The sequence below is a fragment of the Macrobrachium rosenbergii genome, chromosome 16, assembly GCF_040412425.1.
Source record: "Macrobrachium rosenbergii isolate ZJJX-2024 chromosome 16, ASM4041242v1, whole genome shotgun sequence".
In the NCBI taxonomy this organism is placed as follows: domain Eukaryota; kingdom Metazoa; phylum Arthropoda; class Malacostraca; order Decapoda; family Palaemonidae; genus Macrobrachium; species Macrobrachium rosenbergii.
The window spans coordinates 30,739,859-30,760,494 of NC_089756.1; the positions used below are offsets into that span (position 1 = coordinate 30,739,859).

General features: G+C 37.7%; 1 protein-coding gene across 1 annotated transcript; it reads right to left on the minus strand.

The window, feature by feature from the left end:
* Positions 1–1,290: 1,290 nt before the first annotated feature.
* Positions 1,291–20,519, minus strand: LOC136847260 (UPF0764 protein C16orf89 homolog). The gene is made up of 8 exons (XM_067118779.1): positions 20,076–20,519; positions 15,214–15,315; positions 10,971–11,147; positions 9,305–9,459; positions 7,137–7,308; positions 5,228–5,374; positions 4,004–4,238; positions 1,291–2,527 (listed from the first exon to the last, which is right to left on the minus strand). Exons 1-8 carry the CDS (start codon positions 20,389–20,391, stop codon positions 2,191–2,193), a joined length of 1,641 nt encoding a protein of 546 aa, XP_066974880.1. The 5' UTR covers positions 20,392–20,519; the 3' UTR covers positions 1,291–2,190.
* Positions 20,520–20,636: the final 117 nt, after the last annotated feature.

Genomic DNA, 20,636 nt, shown 5'->3' on the forward strand with positions numbered 1-20,636 from the left:
CTGACAACACATCAGAGCCTTCTACAAGGTTATTGGGGCCCTGGGCTCTCAAAATATCTTAACAAAATAGAACTGACTCACAGTATAAACCTAGCAACTGTATTTTTCTGTGTGAGTTGGCCACTTGACTAACTTTCGTTCACAACTATTTTTACCTATTGATCATACCCCAAAAGAAAATGTCTGTTATCTTTGTATATATTTAGTTTGTCATCTCCTTAAACACTGAAGTGATAAACTCATATACAGCAAGCAGTTTTATATCAGTAAAATATATTTTGTTTTATAATCATTACCATCCCCAAGACTGTAAGCAATGCTAGCGCTTGCAGTCTGGGGGCTGGTAATGATTACAAAACAAAATAAAATATGTTTCACTGATAAAAAACTGTTTGCTGTACATGAGCTTATCACCTCAGTAGTTAAAGAGATGACCAACTAAAATATATATATAGATAACAAACTTTTTCTTTTGGGGTATGGTCGATACGTAAAAATAGCTGTGAACGTAAGTTAGTCAAGTGGCCAACAGTACAGTGACAATCAACAGCAGTCTCTCTTTGCATAACTGACATCATCAGTCTTTGTCTTAAAAATACATAGGTAATAGTTATATTTAGTAGTAATATTTGGTGAGAGTTTCTCTATTATAATACATGTAATAATAATAATAATAATAGCTGTTTCCAGGGCATTTAATTTCTACAGAGTCTTCTCTATTCATCTTACAATCTTCTTTTCATCAGCATGTAACTGGTATGTCAAGTTTCCTAAGGACATTTAAAGATTTCCGTTGTCTTAGGTTTAGTTCCTCCAATGTGTCAACAGTGCACTGGTGGTCATCTATAAGAGTACAAAAGCGAATGAATTGAGATACACGATGTACAGGTATTTATTTATAGCAGGCAGGGTGTTTACAATTGGTGGGTTGGTTAGTAGGCCGAAGTTTGATAAGTCATAGGTTGGTAACTAATCAAAATTCGGCCTACTAAAAACTCACCAATTGTAAACACCCCACCTGCTATACATACCTGTACATCATGTATCTCAATTCATTAGCTGTTGTACTCTCCTAGATGACCGCCAGTGTCTCGACTTACGTAGAGAAATAAACCAAAGACAACAAATATTTATTTGTCTTAAAAACGATATACCAACTACATGCTGATGGTATAAGTGCTCACGACAAACAGAGAAGACAGATACAAATTAAATGCCATAAAAACAGCCATAATTTTCAAAGCTACTGCCCTCAGAGAAGGTCTCCTCCCTAATAATAATAATAAAATATTTTTGGTTCAGTAAACCCTTCTTTTTGGTATATGTCAATTTCAAGATTTCATAGATTCCAGCTTGCAATCACAGCAATGGCACGTTTTATGAGTAATATGGGAATTTATTTTGAAGATCACATTCTCCTCAACATGGATGTCTAATAACTATAGCAAATTACATACTTGAAACAGTAAAATAATCTTTATATGTGTGAATAAGGGTCATTCTATGAACAGTTGTGCCTTACTTGCTTTTAATAAGACTGATTTAAAGTTCTTGGTACAAGATAGTCTTGATTCACAAAACTGTAGATGCCGCTGAAGAATGATATACATTTGGCAATCATTTTAAAAAAAACTCCTTTATACAAACGAGAAAATTAGATGATCTGGGGAAATTTAGTATGTGAAGATCTGGAAATTTTCCTAAAAACAATCTTGAAAGTGGAAAAAGGACTGAATTGTCAAGTACCTATGAAGAAAAGATCGTAAATGTTGGTAGAGGACTGCACTGTCAGAGGCAGTACTAATGAAGAAAAGATTCTAAAAGTTGGTATAACTTACAGCTATAAGAAAACAAAAAGGAATATGTTAATAGGTATCACTGAAGATCATACAAAACTTTGAACAAGGACCAATCTAATAGGAATACTACATCAAGGTAATCACTAAAAGCAATCTGTTACCACAATATTTTTTCCAAGTAATCCACACTACTACTGCAACTACTACCAATAAAATATCAAAAAGTATTCTATGAATACTTATATATATCTACACATCTACACCCAAGCCTGAGTGCACATGATAAAGTATTTTAATCTACAGGTATTTAGAGGCTACCAGCCTAGGAAGCATTAATTCATGCTAAATATCACATTCTTCACCTCTCCTTCTGTTTAGTCATTACAGGGAATTATAAAAATCTAAGCTTCCCTCTAAATACTAAAGGGTTTCTCCTTTTATTATGGTTATACCTAATAATTCCTATTATTACCAAAATGATGCTAGCAATAATAAAATAAAAAGTAGATGCTGAGTATTCTTTTGGTGTTCCTACCATTTTCGTTGATACTAAATATTGAGCAAAAGGACTGGACTGGTTAGGAGGCATATGGTTTATTTTAGAGGTTCCAAACTCATCGGATACACTTGAATTTTTTCTTATCACTTTGGAAGCTGAAGTTCTCTCACTGAGTAGCCTCATCACAATATCTGCTTTATCTTCTAGAGATTTGTCAGGAACCACCGCCCTGTAAAGACAGAGTTCAGTATTTTGGTTAATATTTGCAGTTCAGTTTAGTGATAAAAGATACATTAAACCATGGAGAGATTATGATTGGCATAAGTTTGCCATATGTGACCTATAGTGCTGGGGGTCCAATGAAGATTCTCATCTTTTTTATTTACAAGAACAGTTACTGTTGCGGTATTTTTAGATAAATAGGAGGAACTAAATGAAAGGATTCATGATATTACTTTCTTCTGAAGGTTCTACTGACCAACTAAAATATTCTTTTCTCATGAAAATGTGCTTTTCCTCATGCAGCATATGAGCTAAACATTGGGAATTTTGCCAGAACAATAATCTTGGTCCACCATGGTATTCAACACACTAAATTTCTCTTGTGATCTAATCTACAAATGGTGGCAATAAGCCTTTCCCTGGAAAAAATAGTTACAGTAATAATTCTTTATAGCTGAAATCTGACAATGAAGGCTCCACTGATTGTTTTATTTCAGAGATTACTAACTCATTTTGGGTGGGTGAAGTGAATTGCTGTAACTCTCTATGGGAATAATATACCTTACAAATAAATAACAACTAAACGATTACTCTGAGATGGCATTCCAAACTGGCAACTATCATGGTCATTAATAACCAAAAACATACATGATACAGTATTTTACAAACTAGTCCATTTACACCTGCCTTTAGATGTGTCACCCCGCCTCCAGACATGCTTAAAAAGAAAATGGTCATATTAAGTGTTGTCTGGCCAGTTTTCAACCTGTGTGGCCGAAAGGAAAAATTACCTCATAAATTCATGGGTTTGTACCAAAGGAAGGAGCCTGTAAATCAGTAGTAGAGCTGTGGGGGTAAGGGTGTTTAAAAGATAGTTTGTACTGGTCATGAAGGACTAAGACTACCCAAGGCTCTGGTTCAAGTAACTACCACATTGCCCACTGACATGACAGGCATCCCACTGCTCATAGCTACTGGAGAGGGAACCTGCCTACCTATGTGTTGTATAATCATCAATAGGGATATCTACATTTGATCTTGTCATACGGGTTGCTTCTTTGCCTGCTTTACCAACCTCTCCATTTTCTTTGATCCCTACAAGGACAGGGATCCAACATACTTCTATGGTTTTCTTGAGCATGTCTGGAAAGGAACTGATGCACCTACAGGCAATTATAACACCTATTGGCAACTATAAAGTGATAGATTTGTATCTAAAAATTAATGTTGTTAAAAAAAACCTGTATTTTTTACTAGTTTACCTTGTCTTGTTACGTACCTTCTGTGAGAAATTTAGTTACTCTACTGTAATGCTGCTTTACTCTTGTTCTTTTCCTTCCCATGACTTATGCTTGTATTCTGAAATACCCCTTTATTGACTCTGAATTAAAAATGTACAAGTATTTTTCTTTCAAACAATACTTCTCACAAATACACATAAAGACTGATGGGTTACATGGCTAGGGAATAATTTGCAACTTACTTGAAGGCACCATCTTGGAAATCCTCTCTGAATAACGGATGGTTAAATAATTCTCCTGTAGGGGAATATAATAAATTGACTTCAGGAGGTGGTGGCTGCAAAACACGGGCAGGATCAACCACTGGAGGTGGCACTTTCTTTTTTACCATGTTTATTCTACTGGGATTAAGCAAATAATGTAAGTGAACTGCTAGAGCTGAAACAGCAACTGTTGTCAGATGAGAGAGGCATCCATCTGTGATAAAAAGAAAAAAACAAGTAAATGATATAATATTAACATAAATAAAAAATATAAAATTTTTTCTGAAACAAGTATTTTTTCATATATTGTACCTAAATACATACAATGTTGACCAATTGCTTTAGGTCATGAGTCATTGTAGTAAAGAATCTCTCAGAGCAAGGGGCTACCTGTCCAGGGCCTACCTAAAGACTCATGGCAAAGCCCACAACCTTTTGAGATCACAGGTTGTGGGGTTTCTTTTCCTGAAAGAGATTCATTACTACACTGATTCATTATCACCATAACCAAATAGTTAATATTATGTTGCAGATTCTGCCGATTTTGCCGCCACATAATTTTTCGTGGGTAAATGCCACCTTTTGTTGCACTGTTTCTCTAAGGGGTACATTATGGCAATTCAGGTCTCCCAATATGTAGCATTTCTGGATGAGTCTGAGTTCAAAGGTAAAAATAGTAAATTCAACCTATGTATGTCAAAGACCTAGAAGAGTAAGGATCCACGAAGATTCTGATTTAGTGGAAAAGCACAAAGCATTATGCTAATTAATCTTTTTTCATTTTCTTTATGGCTTACAACAACAGGATGAATTTAGTAGTTAAGGTGGCTGGCCTGGTTTGGGATGAAAATATTCTACTGAAATATGGCTATAGTATCTATACCAGGAATAAAGGACATGCTATATATTATTTTGGCCAATATATTCCATTGTGACCCTTTAAAAATTTTCAAATACTTATTTCCCCTCTGCTAATTCCTCTACAGGAATGACATTAATATATCACATAGCCCATGTAACAACATTCACACAAATAATGTATGGATTTCTCTTAATAAATATTAATTTCATTTTCACCAGCATAAAAAAAATGTGCCAAACTTAAGACTCTTACAGTTATAAAAACAAACACCACCTTATCCAGACCTTGACATAGCCCCTAAATTTTCAATCAGAAAAGAGACACTCCTTTCAATAACATACCAGGTAATCTTTCTTCCATGAGGAGTTTGCGACCTATTGGCTGTTTAGAAGATGGGAAACATCCACTATCACTTTGCCACTTGAAAATACCAAGTAACCAGTCTCTTCGTAAAAACTCCACATACCCCAACATGCCACAAACAAATTCTGGAAAAAAAAAAAAACACCTTTTAGCTTCAATAAAACATACATAAGTTTGTACTCAAACAAACCACTGACTTATGCAGCCTTAATTCTTTTTCCCTTGGGTAATCAGAGTCAATCACCTGTTCCCTCTGATGGCTCACCACCTAGTTGTTTGACTTCTCTATCTTTATCCTTAATGCTACTTCTTTCATGTGGTTAACAAGAGTCAATTCTCTGTTCCCTTTGATCTCTCTCCACCTATGCTCTGTTTCAATTCATCTGTCAATGAAAAACTAACATTCCCTGGCAGTTGGTCATGAGAACACTGTGGGATTCTATTACCTGACGAAATGCAGTATTTTCATTTAACAATTTTAACATTAAAAAACATGCCCTACCCTTTCATATGTTAATGTTCATTGAAAAGTGAACATTTCACTTAGGCTGAGCTTTTCCTCTTTACTTTTTATTCTTCATTATTGTCACCTGGTTTGAGGTAAAACTGGCACACGTAGAAAAAACATAGGGTTATATCTCTAAATCCACCCCCAACAAAAGTTTTTTAAGTTTCCCTTATTTGGATTATCAAATGCTTTTAAATAATAAGCTTCTGCTGTACTTATCAACAAAGAAGACAGAATGTATTCTTTTAAGTAGGCCTATGTTGATTTTGCCCAATACCAGCCTTGCCCAATCATATCTTATCAAAGTCAGCAAAATGATTGCCTGATGCTAGACGTCGCAGTTCGATGATGGTTATGCGGTTTTCCCGAGTTTGTTTTCAATATATTGCTGAATGTGATGCAAGGCAGAAACGTGTTTCCAAAACCGTCAGAAATGGCATGCTCCTTTTAGCAATACTAGGATACCTGCTATCAAGAGACTGCATTCTGAATGCTTAGCTTCATTAGGCTCACATAGGATATGCTTAGCTTCATTAGGCTCACATAGGATAAGTGCACTGATAATACATCATTTTTTATTTTATAAAAAATTGTTGCAATATTTTATAAGTTGACATACTAGTACACATGGTTTCCATAAAATATAGTCTGCATTTGTCAACAGGGTTCTCTAATTTTCTCCTGCCAAATTTTTAAGAGGGCTACTGTAGCATTACCTCTCTGGCCAGTGCACTGAGGGTCTAACTTACTTTATTCTTTCCACATGATTTCATCTTACTTTCATAAAATAAGCAATATATGGGAGGTTATTACTAAGATCAGCATGAAAGAAAAACAAAGGTAAGTGTGTAGTATTTGGACTAGAAATGAATTTTGTGAGTTCTGACCAAGTCAGTCGTGTGAGAGAGAGAGAGAGAGAGAGAGAGAGAGAGAGAGAGAAGAGAGAGAGAGAGAGAGAGAGAGAGAGAGAGAGCAAAACACATATGCAAATTACATAAAAATATTTAATATTAAGATTATGTATATCATATGGGTACTCACCAGTGATCAGTTTTCACTGAAGATGATGATGATGAATTAGCTGTGCTGTCCAATAAATGAATGATAATGTGACTGCACAGTGAAGCAGAGGAGCTACATCTGGTTTCTCAGTGACTTGGAAAGCAGGATGCCTGCTTGGTTTCATTTTGGTAAATCCTAGTCAAGAGCCCAATGATATATACAAGTCCTGTGAAATTACTTGACAGGTACCCCTCCCTTGACACAGAAGCAAAATCATCCTTTTACTCTACTCAAACAGATTACTGTTTTTTAGTTACTCCACTAGCATGCTGTTCTGACAAATTCTTGACTTTCCATAAAAAATATAACTTACTTACCCATCTCTACGGTTAAATCTCTAAATGTAGGCACATCATCACTGAATGTAGTTGCAGCTAAGGCAAGGGCTTCGGAGTAAAGATTTGAGCACATCTCTTCTTGAAGCTGCTCCAAGCTTCCACTTCTTTTGTGTTTCACTAACCATTTCTCCAATCGACTTCCACATCCACTCTAATGGAAAAGATTGACTATCACCACTATTATTCAAAAGTTCATAATAATTGGATCTTACCAATTATTACCTGCTTATCAAGAAGCTACAGGTAAAATCAACTGTTTTCTGGTTTAAGAAATTGTATCATTATACAGTACAATCAAAAGATATATAAAGACAGAAAACTGTACTTTTCCTATGATTATGCTAAGTTGCCCCTGGATTTATGGTTTAAAGAACCAAAATCATGCAATATAAAAACATGATGATTTACAGAGAAACTGACAAACAATGCAAGAACAGTAAGTGTTACAAGCTACAGTACATAAAATAAAGAACTGTCATATCAGATAATGAGAACAAGGGAAAACAGATTTGAAATTCAAAACCAAACAAGGAAAAGAGGAGAGAAAAGATTAAATGAGGCATCGTGTTGAAACCAGGCTAAGTGTCCCTAACACAAATTTTCATGTTCTGTTGAATAATACAATTTCAACTCTTACTCTAACCATTCAGTGTCTGAAAACCAAAAGCAATATTGTTTCTATGGTTAAAAAGCACTCAAAAATATCTTCATTTGGGTCTTACTGTCACATTACTTTACATAAGAAACATTTTCTGGATTGAAAGGGTTACTCCAAGTTCCCTGGATGCTTCCTTTTATTGAATACCCAAAATACAACCTATGAAATACAGTATTGACAAACATGAGACCATCTGTTGATGGTCCAAGTCACAACTGCAGGTGATACAAAACAGAAACCTACCACCTTGAACCACTCAATCTAAAAGAGATAAATCTCTGGCAGAAGCAGACATCCACACCAAAGTCAGCAACCATTTAAACCACAAAATATTGATAAAGTCAGCTTCAACAACAGATATGTTAAACATGAGTGTCCTACAGATCTATGTACAGGAAAGTGGATGAAGATAAAGGGAATGTTGATTACCAAGTGAGAGGGTGGTTCACTCACCTGTTGCTAGCTGACACACTACCACCAGACCAGCTTTTGCCACAGGTATATCCATATAAAAGATAAGGGTTCATATTCTTGTATAACAAAACTATTTTTCACTCACTCCAAAAGAAATGGTAATGGAATAATGAGTGAACTTGAAAGTTTTACAGAAAAGGAGGAGTAATGTTGAGGAATATATGTACAGTACTGCCATTAGACAGATTAACTCTTAAGGGATGGGCTAAATATATATTAAGCACACCACCAGACCGGTCAAACTTTGAGGGTGGCCAATTTAAGAAAAAAAAAAAACACATAAATGGCAAGAGGAAGATTATGCAAATGCACACAGTGCAAGAAAAAAATTCCAAAAGTTTTTCTGTAACGTACACAGGAAGCTGAAAGTAACTATTTACAACCCTGCGTAAAAATACGATAATTTTACATAGTTATACATGTTTTTTCTAATAATTTATTTTATTTTATTTTGTAAAATTATAATTACAGCTCACACATCATAACAGATATACATGTTTTTTCTAATATTTCTTTGCACTTTACTTTGAAAGTTACAATTATATCTAAGCTACTATCATAAAAGCTAAGAACTAAAACCAACAGCAATCCCTGGGTAAATTTATGAGCAAATAAAAATATCTTGGTAAATTTATGAGCAAATAAAAATAAAGACGTCCTGGAGATATGGAGAGGCAGTCCATGCCCCCATGAAATCTCAAGGCTGACTGATCTACCTCTCTCCTGTACTGAGCTAATACAGTTGCCATAAGTCACATATGGCCCACTGAAGTGCTATGAACATTTTTTTCGCTAATCTCATTCAAACTGTACGGCACTCAATGTTAATCCTAATAAGAGTTAGCCTGGTGTTCACTCAAAACCTGTTATAGGTCCTCATATGATCAAGCCTGTCCAGTAAGGGTTAATGAGCAATACTTTTCCTGGATTGTTAAGGAATACCTCCATTAAAATGTATGATAGCAACAAAACTATACAGTACAGTACATGTACATCAAACTCATTTATAACTTACCATTTCTGCAACAACTGAGTAAAGAATCTGGTGACAAAGAATGTACTTTTCCATTCCAGGCTTTGTCATCACACGCTGGCAGTACTCGCTCATTCTGCACATCATTCCATCCACTGGCTCAAGAAGCTCAGCTAAACACTGATTACTTTCCTCCTCTGAAATATTCCAGTTACTATACTTTCACTGTAAAGTTTTGACTTGACGATTAAATCAACATAATCACATAACTAATATTTTTAAAAGTACCTGATACATTCCTTTGTATAATAAATAAATACATTTACAATGGGTAATTTTCTTACAGATTCATATTTAACTGGGTGAAACTGGAGATCTCACGTAAATCCAAGTTTAGCATGAACAAGTGAAGTTATTGTTGGCAGATTGTACTCTCTCTGTCAGTCACCAAATAAATCACTGTTACTCTGCCTTCAAGGCTACAGAAATACAATGAGCATTGCTTTTTCTACAAAAGAATGGAATAGGAATATGTGATTTGGGCATGAAGCCAAGCACTGGGACCTATAGGGTCATTCAGCGCTATGATGAGAATGAATGAAAATGGAAAGGATATAAATTATGAGTTTATAATAGACATTCTAAAGGTCAATGTTAAAAAAGGTAAAATTGAAGAGATTTAAATGAAAATATTGATGACAGAATTATTTAGGAGCATGGGAGGCCTTATGCCCACAGTTTGTAAATGACTTCAGAGGGTTTAATCAAGAAGCGAAGGCAAGGGGAATCCTTTACAGTCTCACTGACATAAGTGAACAGTTACAGCTTGACTTAGGGGAAGAGGACTCTGAACAGCTGTTTGAGAGTCATTCAGATGATTTAATGGAACTAGAAGAAACGCAAAGAACAGAAGAACGTGAACTTATTCCCATAAAGAAATTTGAAACAAAATCGATGGCCGAGGGTTTCCTCTTATAGAAAAAGCATTGACTATTTTTGAGAAACAGGACCCCAATGCTGAGAGATTCTCAAAAATAGCAACAATAATCAATGATGCCATCCAGTGTTAAGGTATTATATACAATGAAAGGAAAAGAAAAACAATGCAAACTTCCTTAGACAAATTCTTCAAACCAGTGCCTTCAACCTTAAGAGCCTCCCCACCTCCACTGACTGCTTCCTCCCCAAATGAAGAAGAAAATGATAGAGAAATCTTTGCCGAAGCAATCCTTCCCAAAAAAAGCCATGCAGAAGAAGTCATTCCTGAAGAAGACATTGATGACCTGCCACCCTTGTAATTCCACACTGCCTCTGGTTTTCCCATCCTCCATCACGTCAAGCGTACAACACCAGTTTCACAGGTAAGAAAAACTGTATTATCATAATTCTCAATGTTAGGTTTTATACATCGTTCGTATTAACAAAATACTCTATAAAATAATTACAGTAATAGTATTGCATTTTTGTATGAAAAAACATAAATAGTACTGTATGTATTGACTTTGCGTATACCAAGTTGAACTTATGAACAAATTCGAGATACAAACAGCCATTCAGAACTTAACTTGTTCGTAAGTGGAAGAGCGTCTGTAACGGAGAGGCAAGGTTTATTTTAAAAATTTGTCCTACAGCCTGACATCAGGCCTGCAAAGCATGATAAAGCAAACTATAAATCAAGTAATATACCAAACTAATTATTAACAAATACCATTAAATGTGAGTGCTTGAGCCTGGAGATGTAGATCATCTGACCATGTCAAACCTAGGTCAACCAGACGGTGTGAATGTCCAATGTCCCACGACAAATAAAAGAGTCTTCTCATTTGCCTCATTTGTCCTGGATATTTTACATAAAGATGTGGCATAGCTTGCTTCACAATGTGACCTGTTAAGGATAAAGAGAAGAAACTAAATTTGGTTACTGGTCATTTTATAAAATGACATGGATTAAATACTGATGACTATTATGCATGTGAACAAAAAATGCAGTAATATTTTACAGTATAGCAAATACATCACAAGTTTTTTTTAATTCATATCTAATCAGCTATTGCAAATTAACCATCTTAAGGATAATGGGATCATTACAAATACACGTATACAACTTACTTAAAAAGACCCAAAACAAATTTGATACATATTAATTATAATTTTCTGTCACTTAGGTTTTAAAATGCTAAATATTTAAAGTAATTTGTGTTCTTCCTAGGTAAGCAAACCTTAGCCTTTCATATATGGAGTATCCTTCTGCACATGTGCTGGACTGGCTGTGAACTGTAATGACTAAACAAAGGTGGTACCCAGGTGGAGATGAGGAAGAGGAGATGCCCTTTCCTGCCCAAATGACATTATCCATTGTCCTTTTAGCCCTTATTCAGAATGGAAAACTGACAGGAAAAACAAAGCAGGCCGAACAAGGTGGGTTACCTCCAATATGAAAGGTTATTGTTTACATGCTTAGGTGCTTAAGAAACTTGGCTTTTGTTCTTAAGGGGATACAAACACTAAATCTTTCATATATGGAGGCTCAACTGCTTAGGAGGGAGGTAGTACCCACACGTAGGGCTGAGCACCTTTGCTGGTGGAGCAGTGTCATCATGCAGAAAAAAGGCACCAGCACCGCTCTGTTGGCACTGGTTTGGAGAGTGGGGCAGTAATGCTCTACTGTCACTGGTCTGGAGGGTGGGGTGTTGCTTCCCTCAATCCCTGAGATGCATATTATAGACCAGAATCACATCTGGCTAATCCCGAAGAACTCGGTCTCCCATCGCAGAGGCGGGAAACTGTCGACTGGCAGCCTTTGAGATGGGCAAAAGGCCCTACCTTGCCTCTCCCTTTGTTACAGAAGGCGAGATGAGGGCTTCAATTCTAGATCAGTAGAACAGGAGCTCGTAGTGTTACTTGACTGGAATCACTTGGGTCTAGCTTGTACCTGGCACGAATGTTCATGGATATGGGTCATGGCAGTGAGAACAGGTTAGTGCACACACCACCCTTCCCTCAAGAGTTGCACATTCTAGCCTAAGCCCTCAAATTAGCTGTAGGATACCAAAGCCCTCAAATTAGATGTAGGATACCTAGGTGGTTCTGGGTGGTAACACTACTTGTTGAGCTGCCACCAAAGGCCCCAAAGAAAAGGTGTTGAGTGACTTACGGAGGGCATCCCTAAAACGAATGAGGTGAAGGTAGTCTGGTGGAACCAGATTACTGTCCTTGTTACCTAATGTCATGAGCTTGTGGGTGTGTCGGAGGGTCCTCCAACAGGGGGGTTCCTAGACTTTTGACATTACTTAATACACCATGGAGATGTAGTTTAGATACCTCCTGCAGGTTACGTTCTGTACTCACAAAAAGGCATTGACACTGGCCTGAGGTTTTTTGTCCTTCTCACATAACATTTAGGGTGTGAACTGGGTTTAGCAAAATCTTGTCTGGCTCTCAATCAATGAATTATTGAAGAGAGGAATTAAAAAACTTTAACCTTGGGTCTGGAACCAAGATATTTGTGACTTGGTCGTGAATTCTGGGATGAAGGAGAATGAGTGTTGAAAAAAAAAGGTACCTAGACAACTCTAGGTTGTCCAGGTACCTAGACACTGATCAGTACTAATGAAAGAAGAAAATAAAGCAAACCCTGGGAGTGGATAACTTCAAATAATACTGAAAAGTGCAGAGTGGCAAAGCTCTATCTCATCCGGATCTCCACCTCAGATTTGGAGGAAAGAATCGAGGAAACTTGATCTCTCAGCAAGAGATGAGACGAGCTACTGTTCCTACTGTGGAGCGATCTCTGCCTTACTGAAAGCTGAAGGCAATGCGGCACGCCAAAAGTCTGAAAAATAATGTAGTTTGCGGTATTTAAAGCACTAAGAACGTATGACTGAAGTTCCTGAGACGCATAGGCTGTTCACAATAGACAACTCCACTGAAGAGGAGAGGGTTACCCAGTTTGATAAAGACTGCAGAGGCAAACCTTAGCCTTTATGTCACACACTGAAAGGGCCCTGATTAGGCCAAAGTAAAAGGGAAAGTCTGCAACCTGCCGAGTATAAGCCCCCAGCAGAGATTTCCCCTTCTATGATACCAATCACAGATGTTCCCCTCCACCCCCCACTTGATGCATGTCTGCTGAAAAACCTGAGATACACAAACAAATCCCTTGCTATCCTGTGAGAAAACTCAATCTCTCAGGAGCTGCTGGAGAGTCCAATGAAAAGTGGCAAGAACAGAATTTTGAACATTAAGTATGGGGTATAATCCCTTATTCCATCAATAAACAGGTCTCATGAAACAAAACAGCAAAACATTCATTTGGATCAAAAGAACAGAAAGTAAGCAAAGAAAGACTGAGGATAGTCTAAAGGTCAGAGCTACTATTAGAAAACTGGATAGCTTAGAAGATCTCTCTTCCACTGATAAACAATTATACTAATACTGACAAGATACAAAATACTGTATACTATATATCCAAACCCAATTTCTTGACCTACTTACTTATTTCTAAGGAATATGATCCCTAATTCAGCAATATTAAACAAGTTACTGTAGCTGACTTTGCCCAGCCTAAAGCTGAAAATTATAGGCCACCCTGAATTTGTATGCGTACCTGCTACACAACCAAAGAATTCTAGAAGTTTCAAATAGGTTTAAAGGTTACCAAGAATGCAGGCATGATTTTTTTGCTGAGTCATGTATTGAATCATCTAGTGCCATGAAAACATTATAAGGAAATGCAAAACTAGTGGAGAAATGTAAATTTTCTGAACAATTTTGAATCTTATCTTTAAAAGTAGAAATTAGTACAAATACTATTTCCAAAGCCTTACACATAACTGAATGTGGAATGTGTACACAAATTATCCTTTTTATTTGCTCATTTCCTTTTCTATTTAACAATCATACCTTCCATAATGTTAATCTCTCATTCTCATAGGTCAAATGGTAAACAAGTATATTCACAATAATTGATTATAACGGACCAGCTCAGTAATACGGTATCATGACTTTGGTCCTGACTGAGACATTTTGCTTGTTGGGGTGCAGTATTTATGAGTGTATTTCAAGTAAAAAAGCATGTGTCTAATGGACTGTATACTACAGTGCTATACTGGAAGGTTAGGCTAAATTTTGGGGTAGACTAGCATAGGATAGGAGTCAGACGTAGCCCAGCCCACCTTTTCAGAGTTATGTATCCCTAGTATCTTTGAGGGTTTACTATTTATCTGCAGTCGTATGTAACACTAATACCGGCATTTTGACTGTGCTATTAAATAAAGAACTTGAGTCTCTTCCCAAGCTTAAGCACAATATTAATTTTCACCACAAACCAACCTTTACACTCCTTGTATTTATTTTCTAAGTCACAAGTCCTTGCAGTGGGTGTGGCCATCATACTTCAACTTAGCCAATCTATTTGAGCAATCCTCTGTTCCACAAATCGTAATGGAACTCTACAGATAACCGCCTCATGACCATCAGCAACAATTCAGAAAGAGACCACAAATCCTCAGTGTGAAATTCATTTAACCATTACTGCTCTGAGAAGGGAACCTCTCACCACAGATGGCAAAGTAAAGAATAGCTGGAGGACTGGAAACTCACTTGAGCTACCTGCAAGTGGGAGAGTAGCTCAAGTAAGTTCAACTGAAATAATAATCATTTGGAAGTAATATCCAATGTATTAACCAAGCTCCTGGAACACCAAATACATGAAAGGAATTCAACTGAAATAAAACAATAGCCAAGACGTTATTCCAACTCCATACTGTTGGGAAGATGAATCTAATGCTGCCATACAAGTGAGAGGGACTTACCCCTTGGCTTTCAATGTTAAATACTTCCAATCTTAGATAATTGTCCATCTCCCTGAACAGGAGCTGAGGCTCTTATAAAATAAGGACATGTATTTTAATGTAAACACAGTAAATTACTGTACATAAAAATTTTATTACCTGCTCTTGCTGCAATTTTAACTACATCATTCTTCATACTGTCATCCATTATATCACTAAGAAATCCTTTGCTATATTCAGCAACAACCAAGTTCAACTGGCCTGCAATAACAAAAATCATGAGCACATATTCATATTATGAAACTAAAAAGAATTCAAATGACACGAATGTTATTTAAGAAAAATTAAAAATGGGAGCAACACACACTGTGATGTCAGAGGCAAAAAATTTACTAATCCTAAAAAAATAATCCTTTCAACCAAATTCTATTCTTTGAATACAATGTTCAGATCACTGGCTAATCAGAGCTTGTCGCTTTTGGTATGAATGGGGATGACACGTTAAACATTTACCAAGAAGAAAGAAATTCTTGTACTCCTTAAGGAAAACATCTCTCTCTGAGTGGAATAAGACACCCACATCTATTTAGTTTAAAACTTTATTCTCAAACTTGTCTAGCTTTTTAAGGAGAAAGAGGGCAAGTATCAAGGTCAGGACAGTCCGCTGAGAAGTCCAAAGAGTGTGATGCAGAGTATTCTCTGGTGAATAAAATGATGAGAGGTGAAGGAAATGAGATGAAACTGAATTGACTAGAGGAGAGTGGTCAACCAACTATCATGCCCAAGTTCACAAAGATGGGGGAAAGAAACTATACCACACTAATTTTTCTGATATAATTCAACATGAGCTCACTCTTCAATGGAAAAATTCATAAAAGCTTCTAACTTGTTAAGTGTATTTCCAAAATGAATAAAAAGTCAATATAAAGTAAAAAAGAAAAACAGCAGAGATAAGTACAGTAAAATACAAAGAAGGAAACAATAAAGATAAAATTATCAAATAATATACAGTATATTTCAAAAATAAAATATATTTTTTTAATACTTAACTCCACTATGATACCTGAATTCCTGTGTCAGTGGGAGGATGACAGAGTGTGAAGCAGAATAAACGCTTAATCAATTAACAGGATCACTCATTTTATACTGTCTGTACATCCACCCACTGGTTCAAGCGTCTATTGTTTTCAGTTTTTTCTGTTCATCTCAGTGGGGAGGTTGGGAGAGTAATTTCATAAAAGAGTGGTAAGTATTTAAAAATTGCTAATCTTAGTGTAATTTGTATATTTCCTAACATACAAACTGAAGGCCTTTACACAGGGATTTTGCTTGCGAACGCTAGCTGGAACAGCCATTAACTTTCAAACAATGTCGTTAACTACTGATGGCAGGGGGGAAACCCAGCCCACTCGTCGGTCTGCAATCCACTTTGCCTTGCACCCAGGTACCAGAATGAGGGGTGGTTGAGGTGGGCCGTGAATGTAAAGATCTGCAGGTTTGTATGTTAGGAAAAATACAAATTACTTTTAAAATTTGCAATTTGTTCCTACACAAATACAAACCTTTGGTCTTTACACAGGAGATTTACCCTTTGGAGGGTGGATTCTGGGTAAATCTCTGAATCAACTGGAAGTTCTACCCACCTGGGAACACTCTTCCTGGTCTCGCAGACCTGGGGAAGGAGTTCCGTGCCTCTGGCCCGTTGAACATATGGGATGTTCAACTGCCAGACTTCTGGGCTTTGAATGAATTAGTTTGTGCCAGATTTCTGGGCTTTGAATTAATTAGTTTGTGTCATTATTCCAAGGAAAAAGGCTTGGATGAACCCATAGTGCCAGAGACAATAAAAAGCTAATAAAACCAATAGGCTTGTTTTACTGTCAACCCACCTCTTCCCTTGCTAGAGAGAGGTGGGGACTTGCATCTAACAATCTACTATTCTAGATTGTAAACAGGGTACTCAGTTATCTGTACTCACCTGCATGACACGCCAGTCCAGTATGCAACGGCTCGCCACCTGCCTCTCTGCCCTACGAGAGAGGAAACGTAAAAGAGAAGAGGGAGAAGGCTAGTCACTCACACATTCTCTTTCACTATCGTACACCTTAGGCAAGATGCTACCTGTCCCTCTAGGGGAGCCGGGTGAGCTACACCACTTACTAGCCGCCACAGGACCCAAGGAAAAAGTGTCCAAGACCTATGGGCAAGGTCCTGAAGGTAGAAGGCTGTGAATGTGGTTAGTCGGGACCAAACTCCCGCCCTTAATATCTATAGAACTGACAGGTTCTCCCGGAATGCAAGGGATGGACCAATGCCCCTAACCTTATGAGCTTACTTGGAACGTACTCCCATCTACCTCATCAGATGTACAGTACACTTGCTTGATTGTCTCACAAAGCCAGAAAGAAATCATGTTCTTGGACACATCTTTCTTGGTCAAGCCAGTACTAACAAACCAGAGAGTGACAGATACCCATCCCCTCGAGTGTTTAACATCAAAGGAAAGGCCATGTAGCTTGCCAAATCTCTTCACTGAAGCCAGGGAAGCAAGAACTCAGTCTTGAAGGGCAGATCCCTGTCTGACGACTCTCGCAAAGGCTCATAGGGTGCACGAGTCGGGCTCCATAAGACGAGAGTCACGTCCCACTCAGGGGGCCTGCGTTCCCTGAGAGGGCAAGACTGTTCAAAGCTTCCCAACAGCATGGAGATCTCCCATGAAGAAGAGAGATCGATACCCTTCAAGCATACGACTTGACCAAGGGCAGCTCTGTAGCCCCTAATAGCTGACATGGAGAGAAGCTTCTCTCAACAAAAAAAGATGAGGGAGCCCGCTACCTTCTGAAGAGCAGCTCCGACTGGAGAGATACCCCGTCGATGACACCAGCAACAGAAGATGGCCCATTTCCCCTGGTACACAGCCGCAGAGGATTTACAAAGGTATCCTGACACCTCTGCAGCTGTGCGGCAAGAAAAGCCTCTCGCTTGCAAGAGATGCTGGACAGTGTCCAGGCGTAAAGTGACAGACCTCTCACAGACTAGTGATACCTCTCTATGTGCGGCTGGCACAGCGTGATGCACATAATGTTTGAGGGTCTACCTTAACTGAGGAGAGGAACCGTTTACAAGGCCTCTCCTCCCCTGGACAGTGCCTAAGTAGCCTACCTGCAGCTTCTTCTTGGATATAGAAAGCTCATATGATCGAGGGGATTGCATATCCAAACAAACAATCAAGCATAGCCTATATTTCAAAACAAGAAAAAAAAAGCATGTAAGAAAGCAAACAGCAAGTCGGGCAGAGCATTAGAGATGTCTTCATTCAATGGTGGCTGGGAGCAAAGTGGAATGCTGTACAATGAATGGGTGGGACATCCCCAGCGACCCCCCCTTCTCACTGGTAGTTAACAACCTTGGCTGAAAGTTAAACAGCTGTTCCAGCTCACACTTGTAGGCTAAATCCTATGCAAAGAATGAAAGTTTGTATTTGAGTAAGAACAAATGACAAGTTCTACTTGGTACAGTATTAGACAATGTAGAAGATACCATTTTCAAAATAATGAAGGATGTAAAGTTGGATAGATAGAAAAGCTGACAAACTAACAGAAGACAAAACAGAAAGCATAAGCAAAACTGATAGGGTTAAAAAAAGACCATAAAAGTTAGAAACCAAAGCCGTGATACAGAAGTATAAGCAATAAAAACAGCGCAAGACTTAAGAACATTAAAACAGATCTGAAACTAACCTAAATGCATCAAGCAAAAATTGGAGATTGCTATTCAAGAAATAAAGCTTCCTTACAGAAATATTTAAACATGATTCTGTACATCAAACACCTGAGTTCATACCTACAGTATGTACTACTTGCAGGATCAGGCAATAGCAACTGAATATTAGTGCGTTGGCTGAAGTAGTTACAAGACCATAGCGCCAATCTCTGTGTGACAATTTCTCACCCATTGTAGGGTAATTCAGTTTCACCAGCTACCCACTAAAGCACAAACCAAATGCTGTATAAAATATTTCTACCTACCCTACACCAGAATATAAAAATGGCTATGCAACTGAAATATTTACAAGTGCAGGATAACAACTTATAAAAAAATGGATACTAAACAGGACTAATTAAAGGAGAAAAGATAGGCTATAGCAATGATTTTGGGAAAATTACTTCAAACCACAGAGCTCCTGGAGGAGCCAGTTGAGACCGACGGACACAGTTCTGTCAACAAAAAAATCTAATCTTTACTAGAATGTCGTGTCCTGACCTAAACAGACCTTACCTTCCTAACCTGACTTAGGGCACCAAGCCTAGACCTGGCTAGGAGGGCAAAGTAATGCTGAATATTAGAGCCTGCTCCTGTCGTTCTGATAACTACCCCAAGAACTTAATAGGTGGAATAACTTTCAAAAAAATAAAAAGATGTCTACTAAAAAAAGTTGCAACCTAAATGCAATTATGCTATTCAAGAAAACAATAAACTAGACTAAGCTCGGGCTACAGCAGGCTAGCCTAAATAGCCTATAGCAGACCAAGACTACCCCCTCCCTAAATCTGAAGCGACTTTATGACAATTAGGGGGTTAGCAATCCACTGGAAATGGAACCAATAGGTTTGCCTATCACACCAAGCAGGAATGTCTATGATTAAAAAAAAATAACACTTGAGAATATTGTTTATGGGATAAGACTATTAAAGATGATAAAATTTAAGCCAAAGGCCAAGCGCTGGGACCTATGAGGTAATTCATTGCTGAAAGGAGAATTGAGAGTAGGCTAGAAAGGTTTGAAAGGTGCAACAGGAGGAAAACCTCGCAGTTGCACTACGAAACAATTGTCAGGAGAGGGTGGATAGCAAGATGGGAGAAAGAGAATATGAATGGAGGTACAGCAAAAGGAATGCAAGGGGTCGCTGCAAAGAACCTTAAATAATGCCTACAGTGTACCCCGTGAGGTGCACTGACGGCACTAGCCTCCTACGGGAAATACTGTTTATGAGTTGACAAGAGACGAGTCCCCAACGAACCTTCCACAACTTTGGCACCAAATATGCCGTCGAAGTTTAACAGGGCATAATTCCTCTCGTAATACCCGATCGTCTTGTCTATGGCGCCGATCACTCTCAGAATTAACTGGGGATCTGCGGACTGGTGGTAAAGCCTCAAACTCTCCTCCAGCACGTTGCTTTCATCTCCTGTCACTACCTTTTTCCGTCGCAGATTGTCGCCTCCTTCTCTCTTCCGGACTTCGTGATGAATTTGCGAATTTTGTAAACAGTACATTTCATTCCAGGTGAGTCGCCAGAATATAACATAATATAATATACACTTGTTAACACACATAATATACGTTGCTTCCTCTAACCACTAAGGTCTGTGAAGATTAAAACTGCCGACAAACTTAAAACTAAGACGCCTATTAATACATGTACTACGACTCTATTTGTTTACAAAGTTTTAAAATGGTTTTTCTTTCTCATCGCGGGCTCGTTTAGCGGAACAAAAAAGGGAAATGTTACGGTAAAATTGAAAGATGATCGTATTATTAATTATTAAAAGGATTAAAAATTTAAAATAATTCATAAAAT

Coding starts and splice junctions, on each gene's coding strand:
- LOC136847260 (XM_067118779.1), bottom strand. CDS start 20,391: ATGTGTGTTAACAAGTGTATATTATATTATGTTATATTCTGGCGACTC. Junction 15,316..20,075: donor TGGTGCCAAAGTTGTGGAAG/GTTCGTTGGGGA, acceptor TTGTTATTGCAG/GCCAGTTGAACTTGGTTGTT. Junction 7,309..9,304: donor ACTCAGTTGTTGCAGAAATG/GTAAGTTATAAA, acceptor CTTTTCCATTAG/AGTGGATGTGGAAGTCGATT.